This window comes from Primulina tabacum, chromosome 6, assembly GCF_025594145.1.
Source record: "Primulina tabacum isolate GXHZ01 chromosome 6, ASM2559414v2, whole genome shotgun sequence".
Classification (NCBI taxonomy): domain Eukaryota; kingdom Viridiplantae; phylum Streptophyta; class Magnoliopsida; order Lamiales; family Gesneriaceae; genus Primulina; species Primulina tabacum.
Window position 1 is genome coordinate 7,834,325 of NC_134555.1, and position 23,202 is coordinate 7,857,526.

Genomic DNA, 23,202 nt, shown 5'->3' on the forward strand with positions numbered 1-23,202 from the left:
TTTAGAACTGAACTGAGATTTTTCCTACATTTAGACCATGTTTGGTCGATGGAAAGAGGTCGCATGTACGTACCAAATAACAATAGTAATAATTTATAGTTCTAATATTTTAGAGAATTTGAGTTAGATGTTTGATGAAACGTTTTAGTTATTTGCAAAATAACGTCTTAATTATTTTTACTGTTATTTAGTATACTTTTAACGGTCAAAATTAACTAAATATCAGTGTTCTAAAAAGCCCGCTTAAGCTTGAAGCTCGACAAAAACGCCTCGCTTCGGAGAAAAGGGGAAAAAGCGGCTAAAATGTAGTTTGACCGAATTAAGTGTAATTAAGGCATTTAGCTAAATATGCTTAAGCACAATTAATCGCATCTATTTATTTTTAATTTTTTTATTTTGAAGGTATGTCTTTTTATTTTTAAATAATAAATTAGGTTTATAATTTAGATGTTTATTTTTTAATTTTAATTATGATTAAGCATGTCTGATAATGATTTGAGAAATATTTAGCACTTTTTAATGTAGTCTAGTTGCAAAAACAAATAAATATTGCAATTTTGAGTTTTTTATGCTTTTATAAATATGAGAATTAATGCATCAGACTTAAATTTATCATATTTATTTATTATTTTATCTATTTATTGTTTTGAAATAATTACAAATACACTAAAATAAAAAACTTTTTTTCATGCTTAAGCTTGTGCTAATTTCGCTTAAGCTTGAAAAGTTTGGAGCTCGACATCCGCGCTTCGTGGCGCTTCACAATTTTTAGAACCTTGCTAAATATAACATATTAATTATTTATCCAATAACATCATTTTTTTATCATTTTATTTGATTTATTATCCAATAATTCTAACCAACCAAACCGTCATTTTATTTTAATTTTTTATTTATTTTGAGAGTCAATAATGTAATTTTTTAAACTTGAAGGGAAATGGATAATATTTATGCCTAAAAATATATTATTATAGTTACTTCAAAAAAAAATTTATTATAGTGAATTTAACTTACATTGAACCAAAGGAAGCATTGTCTTAGATAAATATAAATTAAAAAATTGGGAGATTATTATTATTTTTTCCTGTTTTTTTATAACTTGAATATTTTTTTATCTAGTTAATAATTCAACATGACAAATGAAATTAAATCTTTTCATATACTTCCTGGTAAAATAAAAATATGTGACTCTAGCTTAAAGCTCGTCTAACATAGAAAAATACATTTAAAATAAAGCATCGGATGCTAATTGTAAATCGTCGGCCGAAAACATTCTAGAGCCACCTATGTTCTATATGTTCAAAGCTCTAAATAAAGTTCGTAGGGATTGATATTTATTTAAAATTCTTCATTTATGGTTAAAAAAAAATTGGTGAAGTACATTTTTTGCAAAATAAATACATAAAACACATATAAGACAGTTTCATGGATCAATTTTGTGAGACGTATCTCTTATCCGGTTCAACCCATGAAAAATTATTACTTTTTATGTCAGAAACATTATTTTTTACTCCAAGTATGGACTGAATCGACATGATCCACGAGAACGTCTCATAAAAGACATACTCAAATAAATTTTATTTCATGGAGTCGTCTCAATTTTTGAAGTTTTATAATTTTGTTTACCAACTGATCTCACTAATTAAACCCAACTATCAAAGCTGCAATAATTTGCCCTTCCTATATCGTTACCAGGTCTCAATCTAATGTAATTTATTGTAGTGAAGATTTGCTATAATATTCTCTTTAGGGGCTTAATCATTCAAGTGTGTGACCGGTAGATGAAAAGAAAAAGGAGGAAAATAATCCGCATAATAATTATGACAAACACCTGTGTGAAACGGTCTCACGGGTCGTATTTTGTGAGACGAATCTCTTATTTGGATCATCAATGAAAAAATATTATTTTTTATTGTGAATATCGGTATGGTTGACATGCCTCACGAATCTAACAGATAAAGATTCATGAGACCGTCTAACAAGAGACCTACTCAATAATTATAGGCTTGGAATAAAATAATACTCCAAATTAAGTCTCACTTTTTCTCATGTAATTATATGCTAAGCATCATTTGAAAAGGACTAAATCTTAAAATTCTATACATGTAGATAGGGGTGTCAAAATGCGACACGACCCGTCAATCCGACACGACCCAACAAGAAAAAAATCAGGTTCGGGTTGGGGTTTTTCGGGTTCGGGTTGGGTTGATTCGGGTTAGTGCCATGTTAGGTGGGTTTCGGGTTGGGTCGGGTTGGGTCGCGGGTTGACCCGCGAACTTTTTTTTTGAAAATATTACATTTATTTTTATATATTGTATGTTTGAACAAAATTTATTGTATATTTATATGATACATTTTCATCATTTAATATTTATTTTGCATATTTTTATTTTTTTAACAATTTTTTATTTGATTTAGTAAATATACTTTTAATTTTCTACGATTAAACTTTCAAATTTAAATCGAAAATTTTGTTATTATGTGTTTAAATTAAAATATTTTTATTATTTTTTATTTTTTTGAATGTTTTTCATTAATTTTTTAAAAAAAATTTAAAAAAATAAATAAAATTCGGGTTAGACGGGTTGAGTCGGGTTATACGGGTTCGTATTCGGGTTGGGGGTTTTCGGGTTGCTTCGGGTTCGGGTTCGGGTTGGGTTAGGGTTGAAAAAAAATAAAAAAAAATTCGCGGGTTGACCCGAAACCCGATCCAACCCACCCGATTGACACTCCTACATGTAGATGTCAATCGGCAAGTTGCAAAACTTTTCATGGTCCCAAATTTAACATCAAATTTCCCAAAAAAAAAGCCTAAGATTGTTATATGAATGGAAGATGAACAACAACAGACGACTGTCCGAAAGCAAAATAAACAAATAAATAAAATTCAACATTATTAAACGAGGTAAGTAACTTTGGGTATCATAAACCAGTCCTATTAGTTTTTTAAGCTTGTCCATATCGGCATTGTTCACGAATTTGAAAACTGTGTTAATACTTAGAGATGTAAACGAACCAAACCGTTTGTGAGCTATTCGAAGCTCGATTCGATAAAAGCTCGTTTGAGCTCGTTTAATGAGGCTCGTTAAGATAAACAAACCAAACTTAAGCTTTACAGTATTCGGCTCGTTAGCTCGTGAACATGTTCCTTGGTAAATTCATGAGTAATATTTTAAATGAAAAAATAATAGTTTTGATATTTGATTTATTGATTTTGCATATTATTTATGAAATATATATAAAAATCTATTAAATTTATTTATTATAATAAATTTACAAATTTTAATAAGAAGAATATATTTTTCTTTAAATATATAATTTATTTTTTAATTAATTTAATGAAAATTTAAATGTATAATTCATATTTATTAAGCTTGTTTAGGCTCGATAAAGGCTTGAATAAGCTCGTGAGCCATGCATATATTCGTTAAATAAAGCTCGAGCTCGGCTCAATTATAAACGAACCAAGCTCAAACATTCAAGAGTTCAGCTCGACTCGATTACATCTCTATTAATACTTAGGTTGTGTCTGGAATAAAATTGATGAAATCATGACGTGTGAAATGCAATGTATCAAATAAACAAACGAGAGAATTGTCCAAGTCCATATATATAAATTACAATGACTTAATTTAATCGATGCGAGATATTTAACGATAATAATTTAATGTGTACTATAAGATGAATTGAGTTTTTTTAGAAGGTCTTATGTAGGGGTGGGCGTCGGGTCGAATTTCACGGGTTAGGGTAGTTCGGGCCGGATACCCAAAATTTTCGGGTAGCACATTTGCTACCTGAACCCGAACTTTAATCGGTGCTACCCGATGGTACCCGATTTCAGTTACCCTAAATTTATGTCAAAAATTCTAATTTTTCGGTTACCCTTGGATCTAAGGTAGCGATGAGGTGTTTGTCCTATTTAATCAAATATATACTCACTTTTTGAGAAAAGGCGGCTGAGACGCAGCAAAACGTTGGGAGGGAAGATAGTAGAGTACTGGAATTAGGGATTTAGTTTTTTATTTATTCCTTAATTTAAAATATAAAACATTATATATATATCTCGAGTACCCGATTTTTTTCGGGTAGTAAATTACTACCCGAGACTAACCCGAAAATTGTGTTTCGGGTTCGGGCATAAATTTGTGATAAATACCCGACCCGATCGGTTATTACCCGATCGGGTCGGATCGGGTACCCGATACCCGATCACAAACGCCCACCCCTAGTCTTATGGTTTAAGTAGTTATCATCATTTTTATAAACAAAGCACACAGTGGATGGATTGACCATATGTAATTTATTCTTATATATAATATTACTATATTTTTAATGTTATTTATTATTACTATTCTATTTTATTATTCCATTTGTTTGGTGATAAATATCAAATAATAAATAGAAATTTAAAGAAGGCCAAGTGCATGGAGTGCTGGGGTCCTCGAGCTATAATCTATTGTTTATATCAAAATCTCAAATTTGGCACGCAATGCCAATGTATCACAAGAAGATAAGCAGCCATGTTTACCTTTTGCACAAGGTGATCAATCATACCAGTTGGTTTCGAATCATCACTTTCCTTCTGTTCTTCTTCATCTCCCGTCAATAAATATCCATTTAATTCATGGGCGGTGCATCAGCATCTCGTACATCAACTTAGCGCCAATCAAGTGCCAAGATTCCTCATTTGGTTATATGATAAAAAAGGTAAAATTTTGCTCTTGATTTTCATATCTTCTGTGTTGTAATCTTAAGCTTTTGTGTTTATTCTGTTTATTGGTGAGGTATGTTTTGGTTAAAATACTTTCTTTTCATTGTTTTATTTGGTGGGTTGTTAGTTTTATCAAGAAATTTGAAGCCCGGAAATTATATACGGGAGTTTGATTCTGGACTGTAACTGTTGTAATTTTTTCAAGATTCTTGTATAATTTTCAAGTGGCACAAATTATATCTGTTCTTACTTTTAAGTTGATTTTGCTTCTTCAAACAAAAAGGGGGGAGGGGATGTGGGGTTGCTGAGTTTAAGGTGATCTGGTTTTGTCTTTTCCTGTTTTGTTGGTCTATATCTGTCCTCACGCAAATGTAAATCCAACTAACCATCTTGAAGGTGTAGTTCCATTGTAATAACTATGCTGGGAAAAAAAATTATTAAGGTTTCGAAGTGCCTAATTTGATTCATGTTGGTGTAGAATAAAACAATACAGCTGTCGTTTAGGTGGAAATTTTATGCTGCTGCATCTTATACTACCATCATAGACAGATTGAGAAAATGATAATTTTTTGGCGCAGTTTACATGAAATGTATCCTCAAATAATGTTTTTTTTTTGTTATGAAAAATTGATTTCTTGGTTTTTAGTAATTGCAGTGTTGCTTAGAGATGATTTGGACAAGGTAATTTGAGGATCTTTTAGTCATCGAGTTTGGAACTAAATCTAATGTTTTCGGGTTGTAAATAGTCCTGTGCATCTGATGGAGGAGAAGCAGTTGAATTTCAATCAACCATTTTTATCAGTAAGAAGAAACTCGCCTACAGTGAACTCAGAAAAAGAAGAGAGAGAGAAAACCCACCATTCTTTCTCGGGTATTCCTAGGCTAACTTCTCGTGCACCAGAACTGAAATCTGGTCCTTTTAGTAATCCCGGGTCTGTTCCATTTCTATGGGAACAGACTCCGGGACTACCGAAGGAAGAGAGGAAACAGAAAACTCAAATCTTTTTGAGGCCTCCAGTTGCCCCAAACCTTCCTCCGGGACGAGATCCGAAGGCTAGCCAGCATGATTCTCGAAAACATTTTCCGAGTGGTAGTGATGAAATCCCTCGACTTTTCAAGAATGGAATGCTTCTTGACGAAAATGCTAAGAATTTTGAGAGTGGTAAAGAGAAAGCAGCGGAGGAGAGTTCCGAGTCGGGGGATAGTGATGAAGCATTTACTGATGCACTTGATACACTTTCACGAACCGAATCATTTTTCTTGAATTGTAGTATGAGTGGTGTAAGTGGCTTCGATAATCTAGACGTGAAGCTGAAACCATCGGGAAGCTTTTCGATGGATCCACGTACTCGTGAGTTTATGATGGATAGGTTTCTGCCTGCGGCAAAAGCAATGACATCAGAGGCGCCTCATTATGCACCAAGAAAACACGTAGTTCAAGAACAACCACAGCAATTAAAGAAAATACTTTTGCAAGATCAGCCTTCCCTTCGTTACGGACCTGATTTTGCAAAGCGCTATTCCCATTTTCTTGATGATCAAGAAGAAGAGAGCGATGAAGAGAGCAACTATTGTCAACGTCCAAATTTGCGTTCAGTTTGTGGGTTGTTACCTCGGTTTTGTTTCAAGAATTCCCTTTGCCGTTTAAATCCTTTGCCTACAATGAGCATGAGATCCCGAGTAACACAATCTCCCGGGTATAAAATGCAACCTAGTTCCTCATCATCTGGTTCTTACAGTGAGACAGAGGCGGTAATGACTTATAATTTCTTTCCCCTGTTCCCTCAAGGCTCGTGTGTAGGATTTGGGGGCAGGGCCATACGTGGATGGCATTCGCCTTCCCTATATCTTTTTGAGCTCTAATTTCGTCCACCTATATGAGTCTACTTGGTTTGCTTATTTATTTTGTTTCTCAATTGTTCCTTTCTGTTATTATTTCAGCTGAAATCTGATGTTTCAGAACCGAGACCCATCGATAAAATTCAAACAGTTGAACTTAATGAGAATAAGAACAGATTGAGAAATGATCAAAGCCATTCACACAGCCGAAAGGGATCGGCATATTTCGATGCACCTTTGTCCTTTCTTGAAGAGAAAAATGTCCTCATCGTTGCTCAAGAAACAAAGAACACCGATATTAAGGACATCGGATTTCGTAAGAATGGCTGCAAAACCTTCGGGGAGCTTTTGGCTGGCAATGAAAGTCCAAATGAATTAAACTCAGAATCACCTGTTGTCGAGAAAACTCTATACGTAGACACTGTTCATAAAGTGGAATCCCCCAAAAAGATTCCATCCCCAGATATGAAAGAGACATTAGATTCATCACTTGAGGTTTTCAACAAGTTGGATACTAGGAATGGGGAACAGAAACGTCTTCCCCTTGCTCACGAATTCGGGGACTCCATAGTTGAATATTCGATTGACACAAATGATCTTGAGCTTTACTCAACCAAGACCGAAGATGTACTAGTGGAGAAAAAACAAGCAACTGAGGTTTTAGAAAAGATACTGCGGGAAAAAGTAACTTTCGAAGACTCTCATCAATGCCACTATGAGTTCCCACCGTTGCCTAAATCTCCATCAGATTCTTGGCTTTGGCGTACTTTGCCTGCTGCACCAAGAAAAACTATAACTCGACGTTCATATCATGTCGACGACACAAAGACTCGAAGCTGTGGTTTAAAGGCAACAGAAGGCGATTTTACAACGATCAAGCGTCAGCAGTCGCGGTGTTCTGAGGTCCAATCATTTTACATATTATTAGCAAGTCATTTTTTTTTTAAAATGAAACTATGCTCAAATATGCTCTCTCTTGACCCTCTTGAACAGGAACCGCTGACTCCTATACCAGAAAAGTAGGGAACATTGCATCGTCGTATCATGTGGCTCATATTTCGCCTTAGTCGAATCCATATTTCTTGATGAACAGGTTTACTATCCCTTTTCGCTACAAGAATAACGAGGTGTTCTATCACAATGTAAATAACGTCCGAGGCGAAAACAATTCTTCGTATAGAGATCATAGCTAATAAAAGAAGTTACACCGCCCTTTTTATTCATATATTGTCGATTATAGTCCTATAAGGAATAATGGGATCAAATGTACATGCTATATTGCCTATGAGAAATTGAAAATATCAGAGTAGGTGTCCAGCGAACCAGCTTGTGATTAAAATTTATTGATTTTTATATAAAAACGATATTTATTTTAATAAAATTTGATGGTTTTATCCAACTATGACATTTATTTTATCTGTATGTTTATGCAAGCTGCATAGGTAAAGTCACTAATATACTGTAAGTATCATGAGGTCAACGAGTCTAATAAATCATAAAATTCATTATGAACCGTACTGAATATTCCGAATTTGTTTCTAATTGATTCAGCTGCGAAAAACAAGGATAAATGTCGTTCGAGCTTGAGATCAGTATTTGTGATGTAAACGACACGTTTCATTGATAAGAGCGTATAGATGTTCATTCATACATATGAGTGCTCATTTGATGAGGCACTGAACAACTTTTTCTCGGACTTCCAAGCGGTTATCACTTATAGATTGGATAAGTCCACGGTTATGGTTGTATACCATTAATCCTTAGACCCGGGACAACATGCAGGTTCTACGTACTAGCATGCATTTTGATCTGTTTACCGACTCCATCGAGGGTTATCAGGTGACGAGGTTAGGTGTAGTTTTGAAATATGTAAGTGTCAATGTTTTGTAGTCAGTGATTCACTGCTCACCTACAGGTGTGGATATATTATGTGATCCGATGAGTTAATAGTGAATTTATGTCCAAACTAAGACATTAATATTAAGGAAATGTGTTTCCTTAATTGAACATATCATATCATTATTATTGCTTAAAGGTCGTCACTATCAAATTCATTTGCAAATCTCGATATATCAATGGTTGCAGATTCGATCGAGATATATGAGTGAAAGGACCGTATTGTACGGTAATGATAACTTACTAGTTTTTCGCAGACACTATCAGTGACACATAGGCGATCATGAAGCAATGCAACTAGAAGCTCTTACCATGATTTGATGGGTTCAATCAGACTTAAATTATGATTCTTGATCAAGAAGTTGATGAAAAAAATGAGGCTAATTATGATATGCCCGAATAAGTATAAATATTGTTCTAAATCACATGAAGTTGTGAACTCACGACTAGCTTTATCCATGAACCATTGATGGTCACAAAAATATTGAATTTTGTGTTTTCATTGAGATAGTCAAATTCAAGGAGTTGAATTTGACGATTTTAGTTTGACGGGATCAAATGTACTACTTATAAAGAGTTTATAAATATATTTCATTATTAGAAGTTGTGGAAGTTAGTATCATTGCTAATTAAGTGAGAAGCGTATAACTGCCTAATTCAGTAAATGAAGTTCCAACATAGAAAACTGCAAAAAAAAAATCAATCATCGGAAATTTTGTTATTCGAAATTTTCATTTTTCATTATATGAACGAGATTTGTACTCTACCCTCGTCATATCGACAATGTCAGATCATCGATCGAAGTTATAATGAGTTTAGATTATTTAATTAATGAATTTAATGATTGAGTATTGGTGAATGCTATGTAAGATTTTTATTAATATTCTAGAGTCTAGAGCTAATAATTAAATTGAATAAATAATTGAATAATAGTTATTTAATTATATTAAATCATATATTATCAAGAATTAATAATTATTTGATTATACATAGTATTTCAAGAGTAGAAAATACAACAAGAGAATTTTAAATAACGAAACTTGAAAATTCCTACTTCAAAAATAATTATGGTAATACTGAGATGGTGTTTAATAAAAAAAACGTGTTATCAAAAGGTAACATACAATCAACCCAACTTAAAAAAATCGTCATAAATATTACCTTAACTTTATCTCCAACTCACAAAATCGGTCACCCACCTCACGGTCAAGACCACCATAGCTCCGTCGAGCGCCGTCGCCGCCGCCGCATCGCTGCTAGAATTGCTAAATTCCGGCGATTGAATTTCAACACAAAAAATTTCATTTAGATTTCTAGTGTGATCTATATTATAAGCGTAGTCTTCGATCGCAGACCAGATTTGACTATTGAAGAACCATATTGATTCCAGTTGATTGTTGTAGGGGTTTATAAAAAAAACCAGCTTCGTTAATCTCGAACTGGTTTGGTGTCCAACGTTTTTAAACATAAAGATAAATCAAATATAAACATCCTACAAATAGTTTAAATCATACGATGTTCAAAAACATTTTGAATGTCAAAACAAAATTTTTTAGACTTTCATTGAGTATTGGTTGCACGAAAACAATACATTAAGAGAGAAATGTAATAAATGGTTGAAATATTTTTTGGTTTAGATTTGTTTAAGATCATTCTTCTGTGCTTCTCTAAAAAAATAATTCTTCTGGCATAATGATTTCGGTTTTGGCTGCTGTGTAATAGAGATGTTTTGGCTCCTTCATAATACATCTCCATTGACAACAATCTAACATATTTATTTAATTTTAAATGTTGTTTTTATCAGTTTAAATATACAAATTTCTATTACACCGTCTCACTATTCAATTTTGTGATAAGAATCTCCAACCCAACTTGGTACATGAAAAAATATCATTTTTATGTTAAAAATACGATTTTCTTTTGTAAATATGGTTTAGGAACGCGTCTCAAGTGTGAAACTCCGATTTTTTTACGGAGATAAGAATTTTGATGATAAGCCTAATTTTGGGATAAACAAATTAAGATCTAAGAAATTAAATAAGAAATTTTTTTGGATATAAGCAGGTAAATTTTTTTTATAAAAATTCAAAGTTGGAAAGATTATATCAGATAAAGATCTAAGATTTGATATGATATTGATATCTGGATAAAGATCAAGCAAGATGATAATATGTTCCTTAAATTTCGAAATCTTGGAGTATTTAATTAGGATTTTCAAAATTATGGAGATAGGAAAAAGTCTACACGATAAATAAAAATGCAGGCATGGGAAAATTTAAAAGTTCGCCTACTAGAATTTTAGGAAAAATCATGAGTATTATTTTTGGGATAATTTACCACAAAATTCGAAATTTCTAAAGGAGATTTTTGAGATTTAAGAGCAAGGATTTAATTGTACTGAAAAATAAAAGATCTACCGAATATTGGGAATTAAACACAAAATTTGAAATTTTGCAGGCTTAGATAGGCGAATATTTCGAAAATATATCCAAGAAATGGATATATAGATTTCGAAATTTATCCAGTATCATAGATAAGATATGATAATTTATCCTAAATTCAAGATTTAATTTAAAAATTCAAACGCAAGAATAATACACGATCAGGATAGCAATCAACCCTTATTGATAGGAGAGCCATGCCATTCGAAATTCACACATCCACATTTTCGAAATCTTCTCTCTAGTTCTCCCTAGGAATTTTCGAGACTTTGCTATCTTATTGTGCAAAGTATCGAAGCTCTGCAGCAGTCCAGATCCAGGCTCAGTTTCGAAATCCTACCATCACCGATTCTCATTTTTCGAATTATTCAAGGTAAATAGGTTTTTGTCATACTATAATTTGCTCACTTGTCTTTCATAAGTGTATTTTTGTTATGCATATATTCTTTCGTAATTGGGTTTTTGCTATTTTATAATTTGTGTAAGAACAGTTTTCTTTTGAAAGTTCGTTCGAGCATAATTAATTGTTCACGATATGTTTTCTTCAATATTTGTCAAATTATATGATCAAATCACTCTTAGGATTCTTGGATATGAGAAAATATTTACAAACTATGACCCTTATACGGTGGGATGATAACCGTTGTACAACCTCACTCCATGGAGGATTAACATATTGAACGTGATCTCACTCCTTAGAGAATTAACATATAGGAGACTGATATCAGGAAACCATGGAAATGAGATGACTTTCAGTGCTAAACAAGTATGCTATACGAGTATGATATGTGATGACATGTTATGATTATGAAGTATGAATATTCGTTATTATTCAAATTATGATATGCTATGTAAAATTTGAATTCAAGTATATGTATATGTTGCTTCATGTCTCGAACGGCCCCCCACTTGCTGAGTATTTCCCAAAATACTCACTTCTTACTTCCTCCCCCATATAAGAACGAAGAGCAAATGGATGAAGAGGATCGGAGATTGTAGAAGATCTTGAGTTATTCCAGAAGTTTTAAACCTTAGTTTAGATTTATCTCTTCCATACTAATAAAACATTTTTAATCAATTTATTTTGGTATTAAAGTTGTAAAGACGATTTTTTTTGTTGATTATCAAAAATAAACTGGTTTTGATATATATTGTACTATGAGACTTGTTGTTTGACGATTATGTGATTGTTGAGCAACGTCAGTGTCGACTAACCCCGGTCTCGAGAGCGTGACATAAAAAATACAAATATGTAAGACCACCACACAAAATATCTACTATTAATATCATATCTGAATTGGACTTGGTCTTATTAAATACTTTTCTTGTGTTACTTGTAAAAGTTTATACTTGCCTCTTATCTGTAATATAATATCCAAACAATATTATTAAGTCCCTTAAAACGACAAAATCTGTATTTTTAAGTTAGTAGATGAAATAACCCTTTATATTTGAAACACATAATTATAATATATATAAATTAAAAAATCTATTTATTTATGTACAATTTTCTTACCACGAAATATAAGTTACCACTATGAATACATATGTTATTTTATTTGTTACGTGAAAATTATGCTCACTTTCACAATAAATGGGCGCAAAAGGCCCCACCCCCAGTCAATGTTGGGCATAGACCAATGAATAAGAAGGTCCAAATATTTTGGTCAGAAAACATGGGATAAAGGCCACATCCCACACAAACATTATATTAGCAAGTGACACTTTCAATTCAATTCTAATTCACGTGAATTGGTCACAGATTTCGTCGCGGGAACTTCAGATTTAGGCATCATGTTACCCAACTTAGGAGATGAGGATTGGGGGAAAGGCTCTCATTTTGTGGTTTATCCTCTCAAGTCGTGTGCGTGACAAGGAATTCTCGGTACACGAATGTGGTGCATGTATCTTTTACGGTATCAAACACATACTTCCCTTCTTCATCCCATGGCTAATCTCCAAAAAATGCGACACGGGAACGATTAAAGATACAAGAATTTCTCGTAGTTTTGAGGATCAAGAATTTAATCTTGAAGTGGTGAATGATGAAAGTAGTCCAGCAGCTTGGGAAGGTAATATGTCACCAAACCTGCCCACTTGCCCATCCGTTAGTATGGATCCCAACTTCAGTGTGCTCTCCCCGAATCTGCTACCAACCTGAAGATATAATTGAGGGCACAAAGGCTTGTAGTTATATCTAATGCACAACTACATATTACAAAATTGAACCAGACAGCGAAAAGCCAACACATAATCAGATTTTAACCAATGGATATATAGTCAAAATGATTGGTGACACCAGAGTTTCGGTTACCAAGCATTATTAGACAATATAAGATGTATAGAAATTGCAAGGAATAGAAATTATATACCTGCATGAAAGACTTCAAAAATGGTGCAGCCACCCCTAAACTCGAGTTCTCATCATCGTTATTTCGAGATATTTCATCATTTTTGTAACTTCTCCATGAATTTCTGGAGTAAACATCATCCAGAGATGTTGATACAGATGCCCTGTCAGCATTCTTTGCGGACAACGCAGGAGCACTGGAGAACAAATGCAAAGCTTGAGAACATCCACCATGCAAACAAGACAAGTATTTTAAATGGATCCAAGCCGACAATGTCAAACAGATTATGATAAATCAATATAATAAGATTCAGTAAAAAATTATGTCCAGCCTATTCAAGGTTGATGAAAACATACTAACAAACAACATAACCTTACTTTTTTTTCCTCTGGTGCTCACCTGATGGGAAGATACTTGAAACGAGGTACTGCTGAGCAGCGCATTAGATTTGATTCGGAATTAGAGGGAAGCTTCTGCACGGTGTCCACATGAATTCGATTAAGTTGCACAAAAAACCCAAAGAGGACAGCATGTCTCACGTATGCCTGCCTCTTGTTCTCCCAGAGATATGGCTCATACCTTAGATATGTAAAAATAAATCAGAAATGAAAATAAAACAACAACACAGCATATTTAGCAGCATAAAATATAAAAATATTCAAGACGGAAGAGACAGAGAAATAACACATATAAAACAAATCCAAAATGGTAACCACTCCGAAGCCAATGTAACCATGCTAACTTAGAGCAGCATATATATTCAGGTTAGACTAAAAAAGAAATACTGGACTCCTAAAATATCACCACCACCATAGTCTATGGTTTGTTCGTATATATAAATTCACATTGTAACAATTAGCAGTCAACAAGAAAAGCAAACAAATAAAATATCGAGAGCTCTCTATACATTTGTGCTTGTAAGTGGAACATTTTTGGAGTTTCTCCTTTATAGAAAGCTTACATACTAATTAGAGCCACAGCAAAATTAAAAAAAAGTGTGGTACAGTATGAATGGGAAGTGTGATGAAAAAATTTCCCCAACTAAATTACTAGTGAAAGAAATTTAGAGTTAACACGTAACAGCTAAGATATACAACTGGGAACTTTCTGACAAAAACTTTATCATCAGTCATGCAAAGTCAAGTTCTTAATGAATTATAACACTTCAAGAATAAAAGCCACTTCCAAGAACTCACGTGAGCCAGTCTATGGGATCCAGTCTTTGCGAAATACGATTTACCAAGTGATTCACTCGTTCGCTTATAACTGACTTAGTTTGAGCTTCCTGTTTCCTTCTAAAGGGAGATACGACTCTTGAAATTTTATATGAATCCTCATTTGCATGAAAATCACCTCCAGATAAACAGCCAGCAGTAAATTTCAAATCCAACAGAACTTGCAAAATCCCTTTCTCCGAAACTTGAGATCCAGTAGCATCAAGAGGAAGGAAATCTTCATAAATCCCGATAACCTAGGAAAGCAAAACAAAAACAATGTTCATGCGTACTAAGAAAAAAAGTGATCTAGAAGAGATATTTCCATTGCAATCCCAAATTTTTTTTTAAAATCCATTTATGTATTTAATTCACAAAACCTAAAAGCGAGAACAAAAAATGTCTCCACGGAGAAGATGCAATTTTCACACACCCTTGCAACGCAAAATTAATTAAATTCTAGATCCAGTTCCCTCTAGATACATTAGCTTACCATCAGCCTAAGTCAGCACAATATGCAGAGGACCTCCAGCAGAGTTCACCGGATTTCTTACCAAAGATAAATAAAACAATTATGAAAACATAAGAGTTTAAAGCCAAGTCATCGGAGGTGAATATGAAACCATAAAAGGAAAACTGTATACCTTATCCAATAATCTGGATGCGAAATTCTGCATCACTTGCTTGTCAAGAACGTGTCCACCTACACGATGAACTTCTTCACATGCATAAAATAAAAATGAGATCACATATAGAGAAGGCATAGAAGGAAGAAATATCTTCATCTCTGACTGGCCTTCACTTGACTGCTCTGGCTGCTTGACTACTGTCTCCACCCAACCCTATCAAATAATTATTAGAGACAAACGTCATATTTCTTTGGTCCTTGTTAAATCTATCTACCTAAAGAAACATATGTTTCATTCAATTTCATGAAATTGAAAGATAATCATGAAAAGTGGGCAAAATAAAAAGAAGAAGAAGAAAGAAACAGAAATAATTGAATTGAACGCATATAAGTGCTCTATGGCAAAAAAGGGAGCCCATATTTATGCACTAAGCGCTCTAGAATAAAAGTCACAAGAATAAAGATGGAGGGGTTTGCAGACAATAGAATAGGTTTCCAAGAAAAAAACAACACTTACTCTGACTGGAGCACTTGATCTCATGGCATCATCCTGTTTGAGATTTTGAGTGAAAATGTTTGAAAGTTCATCAGAAACCCATGATATCCACAGATTGTAGGCTCTAACACAAAGGTCTTGGTTTGTTTGTCTGAATTCTTCAAGTTGTGGGCTCAACCTGTCATCTAGTCCAAATAAAGCAGCAGTTGCAAGAGAAGTATGTTTTCTATTTGGATCAAGCATGCTTTTCCGAGGACTGTCGACCTTTGGTGAGTCGATGGTTGCCCCAGCATGCTTAAAAGCATTTGCGGATGGAGTAATAATGTCAGTCATAAATTCATTCAGCCATAACCTAGGTGAACCGAGGACCACAGGGATGTGTTTAGAGTGCTTCTGAAACGCAAAGCTTAGTCGCCCAATAAATAATGATCTCTCGACCTGTACTGTAGGCAATGACACAGATTGCTCGTCCTTTCTTTCGTCTTTTAGGTTACAGTAGAGCAGATCCAGCTCTTTCTTAAGCTGTGATAAGATTGCTGATAGACTATCAAAACACTTATTTTGCACATGCGGAACCAAATCTCTTAACCTACATGATGCCTTAGGACTATCCAAGAAACTGAGGAGATCTTCAAGAACACTCTGACAGCGACCGTCCACAATATCTCTGATTCGGCTGACTTCAGGACCAAAATAAGAACTGAGACATCTATAAAAATCATTTTCTTGGAAATGCTGTGATTTTGAACTAGGAATTGAACTTGACTTTTTACCATCAGGCGTCATGAACCAAACCCCGCCACAGTCCCGATATCCGTTGATGTAAGCTTCAGAATCAGTGTGATCACCAGGAGATTGCACGATGGACTGAACTGACTTTGCTACATCGACATCAGTTAATTCATCAAACTTGACGGCGATAATAGTTTTCATCCTCTGAACAAAAGCATCTTCAAAGATATCATCCCATAAGTCCGAGTCTTCACCTAAGACAAGCTCACGGATTCTTTTCCATGGCAACTCAATCTCAGAACCAAAAACACTCTTCAGCCACCCCAAACTGCCTTCCAAAACCTGCTTGCTATCCATAGTCTCCCTAATCAACTTCTCAGCCAAAGAAAGCTCATACCCACTGCCTATGGCATCAATCAAGTATCTTCCATTAATCTTACTCATGATCTCCTTACCGCAATTCCTCAACCAATCAGAACAAGTCTTGGAAATAAAATCCCCAACTAGTAGTACCATATCAGTCTCCAACTTATCCCTGAAGGAATTCCAAAGCCTCACTTCCTCATCAGGGTCCGGTATTCCCCCAAACAACTGAGAAGCAGGAGGGGCATCCAAAATGGTCTTATAGAACAAAGGCTTGTCATTCAAAACTTGCAAAAATAACTCTCCCACTTGACCTACACTAACCTGAATTATCTTTAAAACATCACAGAACACTGATATTAAATCAGAGCTATCAGCATTGAAATTATGACAACAGGCACCCAGCCTTTGGAACATACACGATTTTCTCGAATCTAAAAACAGAGTCAAAACCTGTACAGGTTCTAGTTCATCAATGACGGCAACAGCTGCCAATGCATCAGCATAAGCTTTGATTCCAAGATTAAGGGCCTGATCAAGCAATCTCTCACGACTCCTCTGCGATATCTGACTTTTGAAACCTTCAACTATTTGCCACTGGTGCTGCAGCAACGGGAAATTCGAGAGAACACTCTTGTTTTCCTTTAAGTTGAGCAAGTTGAAATGAACGTGCTTTGCGCGAATGTAACGGGCAGAAGATTCAAGGAACATGGACTCGTCGAGGCAGCCCCATATGTTTTCTGGGGTGTCTACCAGGTACTTGACGCGGTAGGCAATTCCATAAATACGAGATCCGGCGGGGTTAAAGGAGACATAAGGCGACTTGGGAGAATCAGAGGGGGAAGAGAGAGCGTGGAGGACAGCATTGTGTACGGTAGAAATGTTGGCGGTGATGGACTCACAGGATGACTTCATAAGGACTATGGAATCGGCAGAGTCAATGAGATCACGGTAGCGATTCCCGACCAGTTGGCGGAGCTCCTCGCGTTTGTCCTGGATCTGTTTCCTGGTGGCAGCCTCAACATTTCGGATTTCTGAGATGGGTTTCGACCGGAACAAAGACTCGGCATCCTGATTCCGTGGGACGCTACTGATACCCAATCGACTTCCGTCGGTGGCGGTGGTCACGGACGCCCTAGAATACAAATTTTCGTCCATTTCCCACGAGCTTTGAAACAAAGAAATGAAAGAAAATTGCTCTCAATAGCGAAAACTTCGAACCTGGCTGGATTATTGCTGAGCAACAAACTCATGTCAAATTAATATATCTGGATTGCAACAGAAATTCCCCAAGTCGGAACGCCACCGATACCCTTGTCGATTGATACCAATAACACATTCCGCTTGATCTCATTTTTAACAACTGAAATCTTCAATCATAATCTGAAGTGAAATCATAATCTGGAAACCATTCATTCCGCCAACAATCAAAGCCGGTGGTCGTGTGATGAATTTGTAGGCTCTCTGGTTGCTTGCATTGCATCGTTCGGTTGCTTGGAAACAAGACAGCCATAGCTCTGCCCGGTTTAACGTAAATGTTTGCTTAACCGAGCCAGGGAACAGGCCACTTCTTAATTGTGGGCTGGTTCGGTCTTGGGCCTGGCCTGTCCACATTTTGCTGGGCCATATTTTCGGTGGGAGGGGAGAAATTAATTAAATAAAAAAGTTTTTTCAAAATAAAATAATGTGAAAACCATCCCATTTTGCAAATTATGGCAAATGGATAAATGATATCCTCCTATTGGATATTACAGATTCAATGGTTATCAAACATGAGACATCTAAATATCAGGTTTGAGTGTCTAATATATATTCACTATATTATTTTTCAACAGCACGTTTAGCTGTTTTTCTCTTATATCCTCAGTCTCTGACTTGAGCGTCGGAGAAGCTACGTCGGGACATCCTCCCGATCCCCTTCTAATGGTCTTCTTCGTGATTTCAGGCTCGGAGTAAATTCGTAACCTGCATCTGGATTAGTATTGCTTGCTAGAATCGGACCCTAAATTTTCAGTGAACATAAAAACGAATGAGTTATTTTCTAGTCTGGCAGTGTAGAGAAGGGTTAGGAAAACTTTTAGGAGTTTCGTCCCTTCCTTTCTTGAAGGAGTTGGACAAATAGATTTTGAGTAGATCTCTTGTGAGACGGTCTCACGAATCTTTATCTGTGAGACGGGTCAACTCTACCGATATTCACAATAAAAACTAATACTTTTAGCATAAAAATTAATATTTTTTTACGGATGACTCAAATAAGAGATCCGTCTCACAAAATACGACCCGTGAGATCGTCTCACACAAGTTTTTGCCATATATTTTACTCCAAGAATCTCAATTCTTACAGATTACTTTATAGTTGGTAAGATTCCAGAAATACCATGGAGTTAACATATGTATCCAATAGTTGAATATATTTTCCTTTCACTCTATTTCTTGACTGTCTTTACGCGTGTAGCCTTGTGCATTTTATTTTCTTCACCTTTCTTTACAAACCGCTGTTTTGTGAAATTTAATTTTCATTGTACTGCATGTCTTCCTGAATTTAGTTGATAATGAAGGGCTGCCTTACAATTGCCTTTTGATTCTTGATTTAGGTGTTCAAAAACATCTAGAAGGCCCTCTTTTGCTGCCTTTGTCACTTTTCACGTCTTTGATAAGTCAGTATATCTGGTGTCCTTGTGAGTGGTGCCATCTGAAGTAATCTCGGTCTCCGCCTTGCGATCTATGCTGGATTTCTCATTTCTGCTTCCTGTATTTCTCTTCTCATTCATGGCGTCGTTCATTTCAGGAATCGCTAATCCGTCTAAAGGCCGTTCCATCACTGATTATCCATTGAGTCCTTATTTTCTACATCATAGTGATGGACTGGGCCTCTCGCTGATGTCTCAGCCTCTCACTGGCGACAATTACGCGTCTTGGAGTTGTCCGGTGTTGACCGCACTTTCAGTCAAGAACAAACTGGGGTTCATCGATGGATCTATCTCGAAACCTTATGGTACGTCTCACAACCTCCTCATTTCCTGGACGCGCAACAATAATATTGTGATTTCATGGCTACTCAATTCTGTCACTAAGGAGATCTCTACAAGCATCATGTTTTCTGATTGTGCTTCTGACATTTGAAACGATCTTCGCGTCCGCTTCCAACAAAGCAATGGTCCTTGAATTTTTGAGCTTCCACGTGAGTTGCTTACTCTCTCACAATGTTAGACTTAGATTGCATGAAATTGAAGTCTCAATGGGATGAGTTGAAAAATTTCCGTCCATGTTCATGTGGTTAGTGTACATGGGGAAGTGTGAAAGATCTAGCCTCATTTCATCACTAGTTGGCTAGTTATTTTCTCGCATTTCGGGCCAATGTTTTGCCCCTCTGTTTTATGATACTAAAGAACCAGGTTTGTGAGAGAGTCGAGCTTGGGTCATACTGCTATTATTTTGCAGGTTATGTCTGGCCTTTATTTTTTTATATATAAAATTTAGTGTAAATAATGATATGATACATAGTATTATGAAGAATGGACTAAATTTTTAATGATAAGTAACCACGCTTGAACATTAATATAGTTGATTTGTAGTATTAGTTAGAATATATAATCAATATATACCGTAGAGTATGTATTTGATATAGAGATAAATATAGAAAAAAATTTGCAAATCGAAAGAATAAGCTTCTCAGTTTTGCTGAGGACGATGTACTCACCATTTTGTCCAAAGATGAGTGAACTTCTCAGTTTGTTTCTGGTACATCTTGTATTGTATCATTTGCAGTTTGTTTCATTTGCAGACGTTGCATTTTCAAATTGAAGCAAGGCTAGAGGTTGATTCACTATTCAGCATGGTTGAGCACAGTACCGATCACCCCCTCGACTGAGCCAGAATGGCTTAAGTAGCATATCAACTAAATTCTTGGACCCATTCTTAAATCCGAAGAGCCACGACATAACTTGAATTTCGAGATATTTTTCTTTCACTGCGAATTTTGACATGTACCAACTGTTATTTGAAATTCAAACATGAATCCAGGTCTGCTGATTACAATGACAAAAACAAATATTGCAGTTGCCACATGGGATTTTCACTTCTTACAGACTGAATTTAGAACAGAAGTTTCTTTCTCTATGTAAAACTATTCTCCAAAACAGATGGATTTCGGAACTGCATCAAGCCAGTCCAACGAGTTTTTCGCTGATTTCCCACAGTTTACTTGCTTTCTCAGCATCACTGGCTTCTTTCGAGAGGGTATTCTCAAAAGACGACGAGTTGTTATTCCAGCTCCAATATACACCCGACTTTGAGAGGCTTGGATCACTAACAACCTGAATTTCAAGATAACGTTTAAGTTTTTATATTTGTGAGTTTTGGGGGGACTTTGGATGGAGAATGAAAATCAGCTTCTTGGGCTTCGTGTTTTGACTAACCTGTGCAAGTCTTTGTCCGGCTTCTGCTTCAGAGACATAACCTTTGGTGATATATTTCTGGAAAGGTGGGAAGAGAATCCTGAAAAGTGAAATGTGTTCTCTGAATAGTGCCGTTTCAGCGATGCATCCAGGGTAGAGCGATGCGAAGGTAATGCCAGTTTCCTCGTGATAACGCCTGTGAAACTCTTGCATAGTCAGCATGTTGCAGACTTTGCTGTCTTTGTAGGCTTTGGCACCATCAAATTCGCCCCCGTCTATCATGGATGAGCTGCCTACTCCATTCAAACCTCCTCTAAGTCCCCTTAAATCCCCTAAGTTGGCTTTTGGTGGCACGTTTCCAGCCAAGGTGTTCGTGTTACCTATCAAGAGCAAAAAGAAAAATCACTCAAGTGTTTGACGTTACAAATGAATGAAACTCATTACCAGTGAAGCAATATCATTCTTAAGAACTACAAAAATCCTTTGCATCTTGCCAAACGGTCAATGAGGAATGCAACACGATTATGAGGATGACTCACATATTGAGACAAGACACCTTCGGTCTTGATTTCAACCAAGAAAAAAACAGAAAGACTGTGAAATGAACTCAGAGCAGTACCTGTAATGGAACCAACAATAATGAGGCGCTTCTGTGGATAATCTGATTTTTTCAGATCTTCCAATAGCAACCTACAAAGAAGGAAATGACCAAGATGATTTGTGCCAACACTGAGCTCGAACCCCTCAGCAGTACATGTCGGCTCTCTAGCAGTTGGGAAGTAAACGGCAGCATTGCAAACCAGCACGTCAAGCGGCCTATCCGAAAGTCGAAAAGCATCAACAAACTGGCGGACACTTTCAAGAGAGGCAAGGTCAAGATGCATGACTGTGTAGTCTTCTTTAGCAATGCCAACGGATTTCGCAGCTTTTTCGGCCTTAAGAAAATTCCTGCAGGCCATGATAACATGCCATTTTCCTGTTTCGGTAAGAGCCTTTGCAGCCGCAAGACCTAATCCTGAGGAGGCTCCGGTGACTACGACGGTGCCTTTGGTCCGAGTTTTCTTCTCTTCTGTTGAAGCCTGATTGATGGATGGAGCTGTGGCTATCGTTTGTGCTTTAATTGGTCCATTTGCCAGCTTCTTTCTTAATTCCTGCATTCTTAACTTCATCATTACGAGTAAAACCACAAAGATTCGAAATGTTTCCACAAAAGAATCCAACTTTCGGATAACATCAATTCGTAACCACCGTTTCCATAGGACATTGTTGAGTCTGTGTAAGCTACAATTACATTTGTCCAACGTAGCCATCCAGGTAGTAAAACAAATGGAATGACTGTTTCAGTGTTCAAAATGTTTGGGCTGTAGGAACATTAGAGATATAGATTTTTATCTAATTAAGCGTAAAAATAAAGATAAGAGTAGTATACTACCACATAGTTGGATCACTCTGGATAATAGAGATGATTTTCGATAAAGGGTTGGTGTAATTTGAAAAAATCTCAAGATATATAAATTATGAAATTCCATACCCACAAAATACCCTACTTTCTAGGACACCCTTCCATGCCAAGAATCAATCTTTTCAATAGCACCCTCCAACTACCAAAATGAAGAGCAATCTACCAAATCAAAGTATTCCAAGAATCATCCTTTCTACAAGATTTGATGTAATTTTACTGTTCCAAAACTGCAATGAAAAGACATTATAAATCACCCATTTTCAAAAATAAATATATAATATATTTACCTTGTTCAAAGAAGAGTTGCATTCAGCTTTAAGAGAGAGTGGCAACGAAGCTCCAAAAAGGGATGTCTCTTTTAAACCATTTGCCTTATTCTACCAAAATTCATTCAACAACACAACAAAAACTTCAATAGTTTATAATTTCAACCCATAAACTTCTGCAGGTATAAACTGTATATTATTACAAGAAAAGTAATCTGCATTTCAACCCCATTCGAGTGGATCTTGTATACCTCTTTCGGAATGGAAAGGGTCGATGAAACCAAGGAAGCTGCTTGGAGAGACATTGTTGAATTAAGTGAAGGATTAGTGAGTGTGTTTTGGAGTGGGTTCAGTGTGTGTGTTACCCAGGGGAGTTATGAGAAGACCGTCTTGGGATGTTGGGAGA

At 35.7% G+C, this 23,202-nt stretch overlaps 3 protein-coding genes across 7 annotated transcripts; 1 reads left to right on the forward strand and 2 right to left on the reverse strand.

Moving 5' to 3' along the window:
- Positions 1-4,470: 4,470 nt before the first annotated feature.
- LOC142549084 (uncharacterized) lies at positions 4,471-7,952 on the forward strand. Of its 5 annotated transcripts, XM_075657841.1 has the most exons (5): positions 4,475-4,707; positions 4,849-4,893; positions 5,358-6,463; positions 6,653-7,453; positions 7,544-7,952. In XM_075657841.1, exons 3-5 carry the CDS (start codon positions 5,471-5,473, stop codon positions 7,571-7,573), a joined length of 1,824 nt encoding a protein of 607 aa, XP_075513956.1. In that variant the 5' UTR covers positions 4,475-4,707; positions 4,849-4,893; positions 5,358-5,470; the 3' UTR covers positions 7,574-7,952. The 5 variants fall into 5 exon arrangements, with proteins under 5 accessions (XP_075513954.1, XP_075513958.1, XP_075513956.1 ...); XM_075657839.1 differs by lacking the exon at positions 4,849-4,893 and having other exon boundaries at positions 4,471-4,707; positions 5,367-6,463; XM_075657843.1 differs by lacking the exon at positions 4,849-4,893 and having other exon boundaries at positions 4,473-4,540; positions 5,367-6,463.
- Positions 7,953-12,462: 4,510 nt separating this feature from the next.
- Positions 12,463-18,201, reverse strand: LOC142549085 (conserved oligomeric Golgi complex subunit 1-like). Its single transcript, XM_075657844.1, has 6 exons — positions 15,598-18,201; positions 15,097-15,294; positions 14,435-14,709; positions 13,638-13,817; positions 13,260-13,434; positions 12,463-13,044 (listed from the first exon to the last, which is right to left on the reverse strand). The coding sequence occupies exons 1-6, from the start codon at positions 17,827-17,829 to the stop codon at positions 12,904-12,906; spliced, it is 3,201 nt and encodes a 1,066-aa protein (XP_075513959.1). The 5' UTR covers positions 17,830-18,201; the 3' UTR covers positions 12,463-12,903.
- A 2,455-nt stretch (positions 18,202-20,656) lies between these two features.
- LOC142549086 (protochlorophyllide reductase-like) lies at positions 20,657-23,202 on the reverse strand. The gene is made up of 5 exons (XM_075657845.1): positions 23,048-23,202; positions 22,818-22,907; positions 21,688-22,219; positions 21,090-21,448; positions 20,657-20,987 (listed from the first exon to the last, which is right to left on the reverse strand). Exons 1-5 carry the CDS (start codon positions 23,099-23,101, stop codon positions 20,832-20,834), a joined length of 1,191 nt encoding a protein of 396 aa, XP_075513960.1. The 5' UTR covers positions 23,102-23,202; the 3' UTR covers positions 20,657-20,831.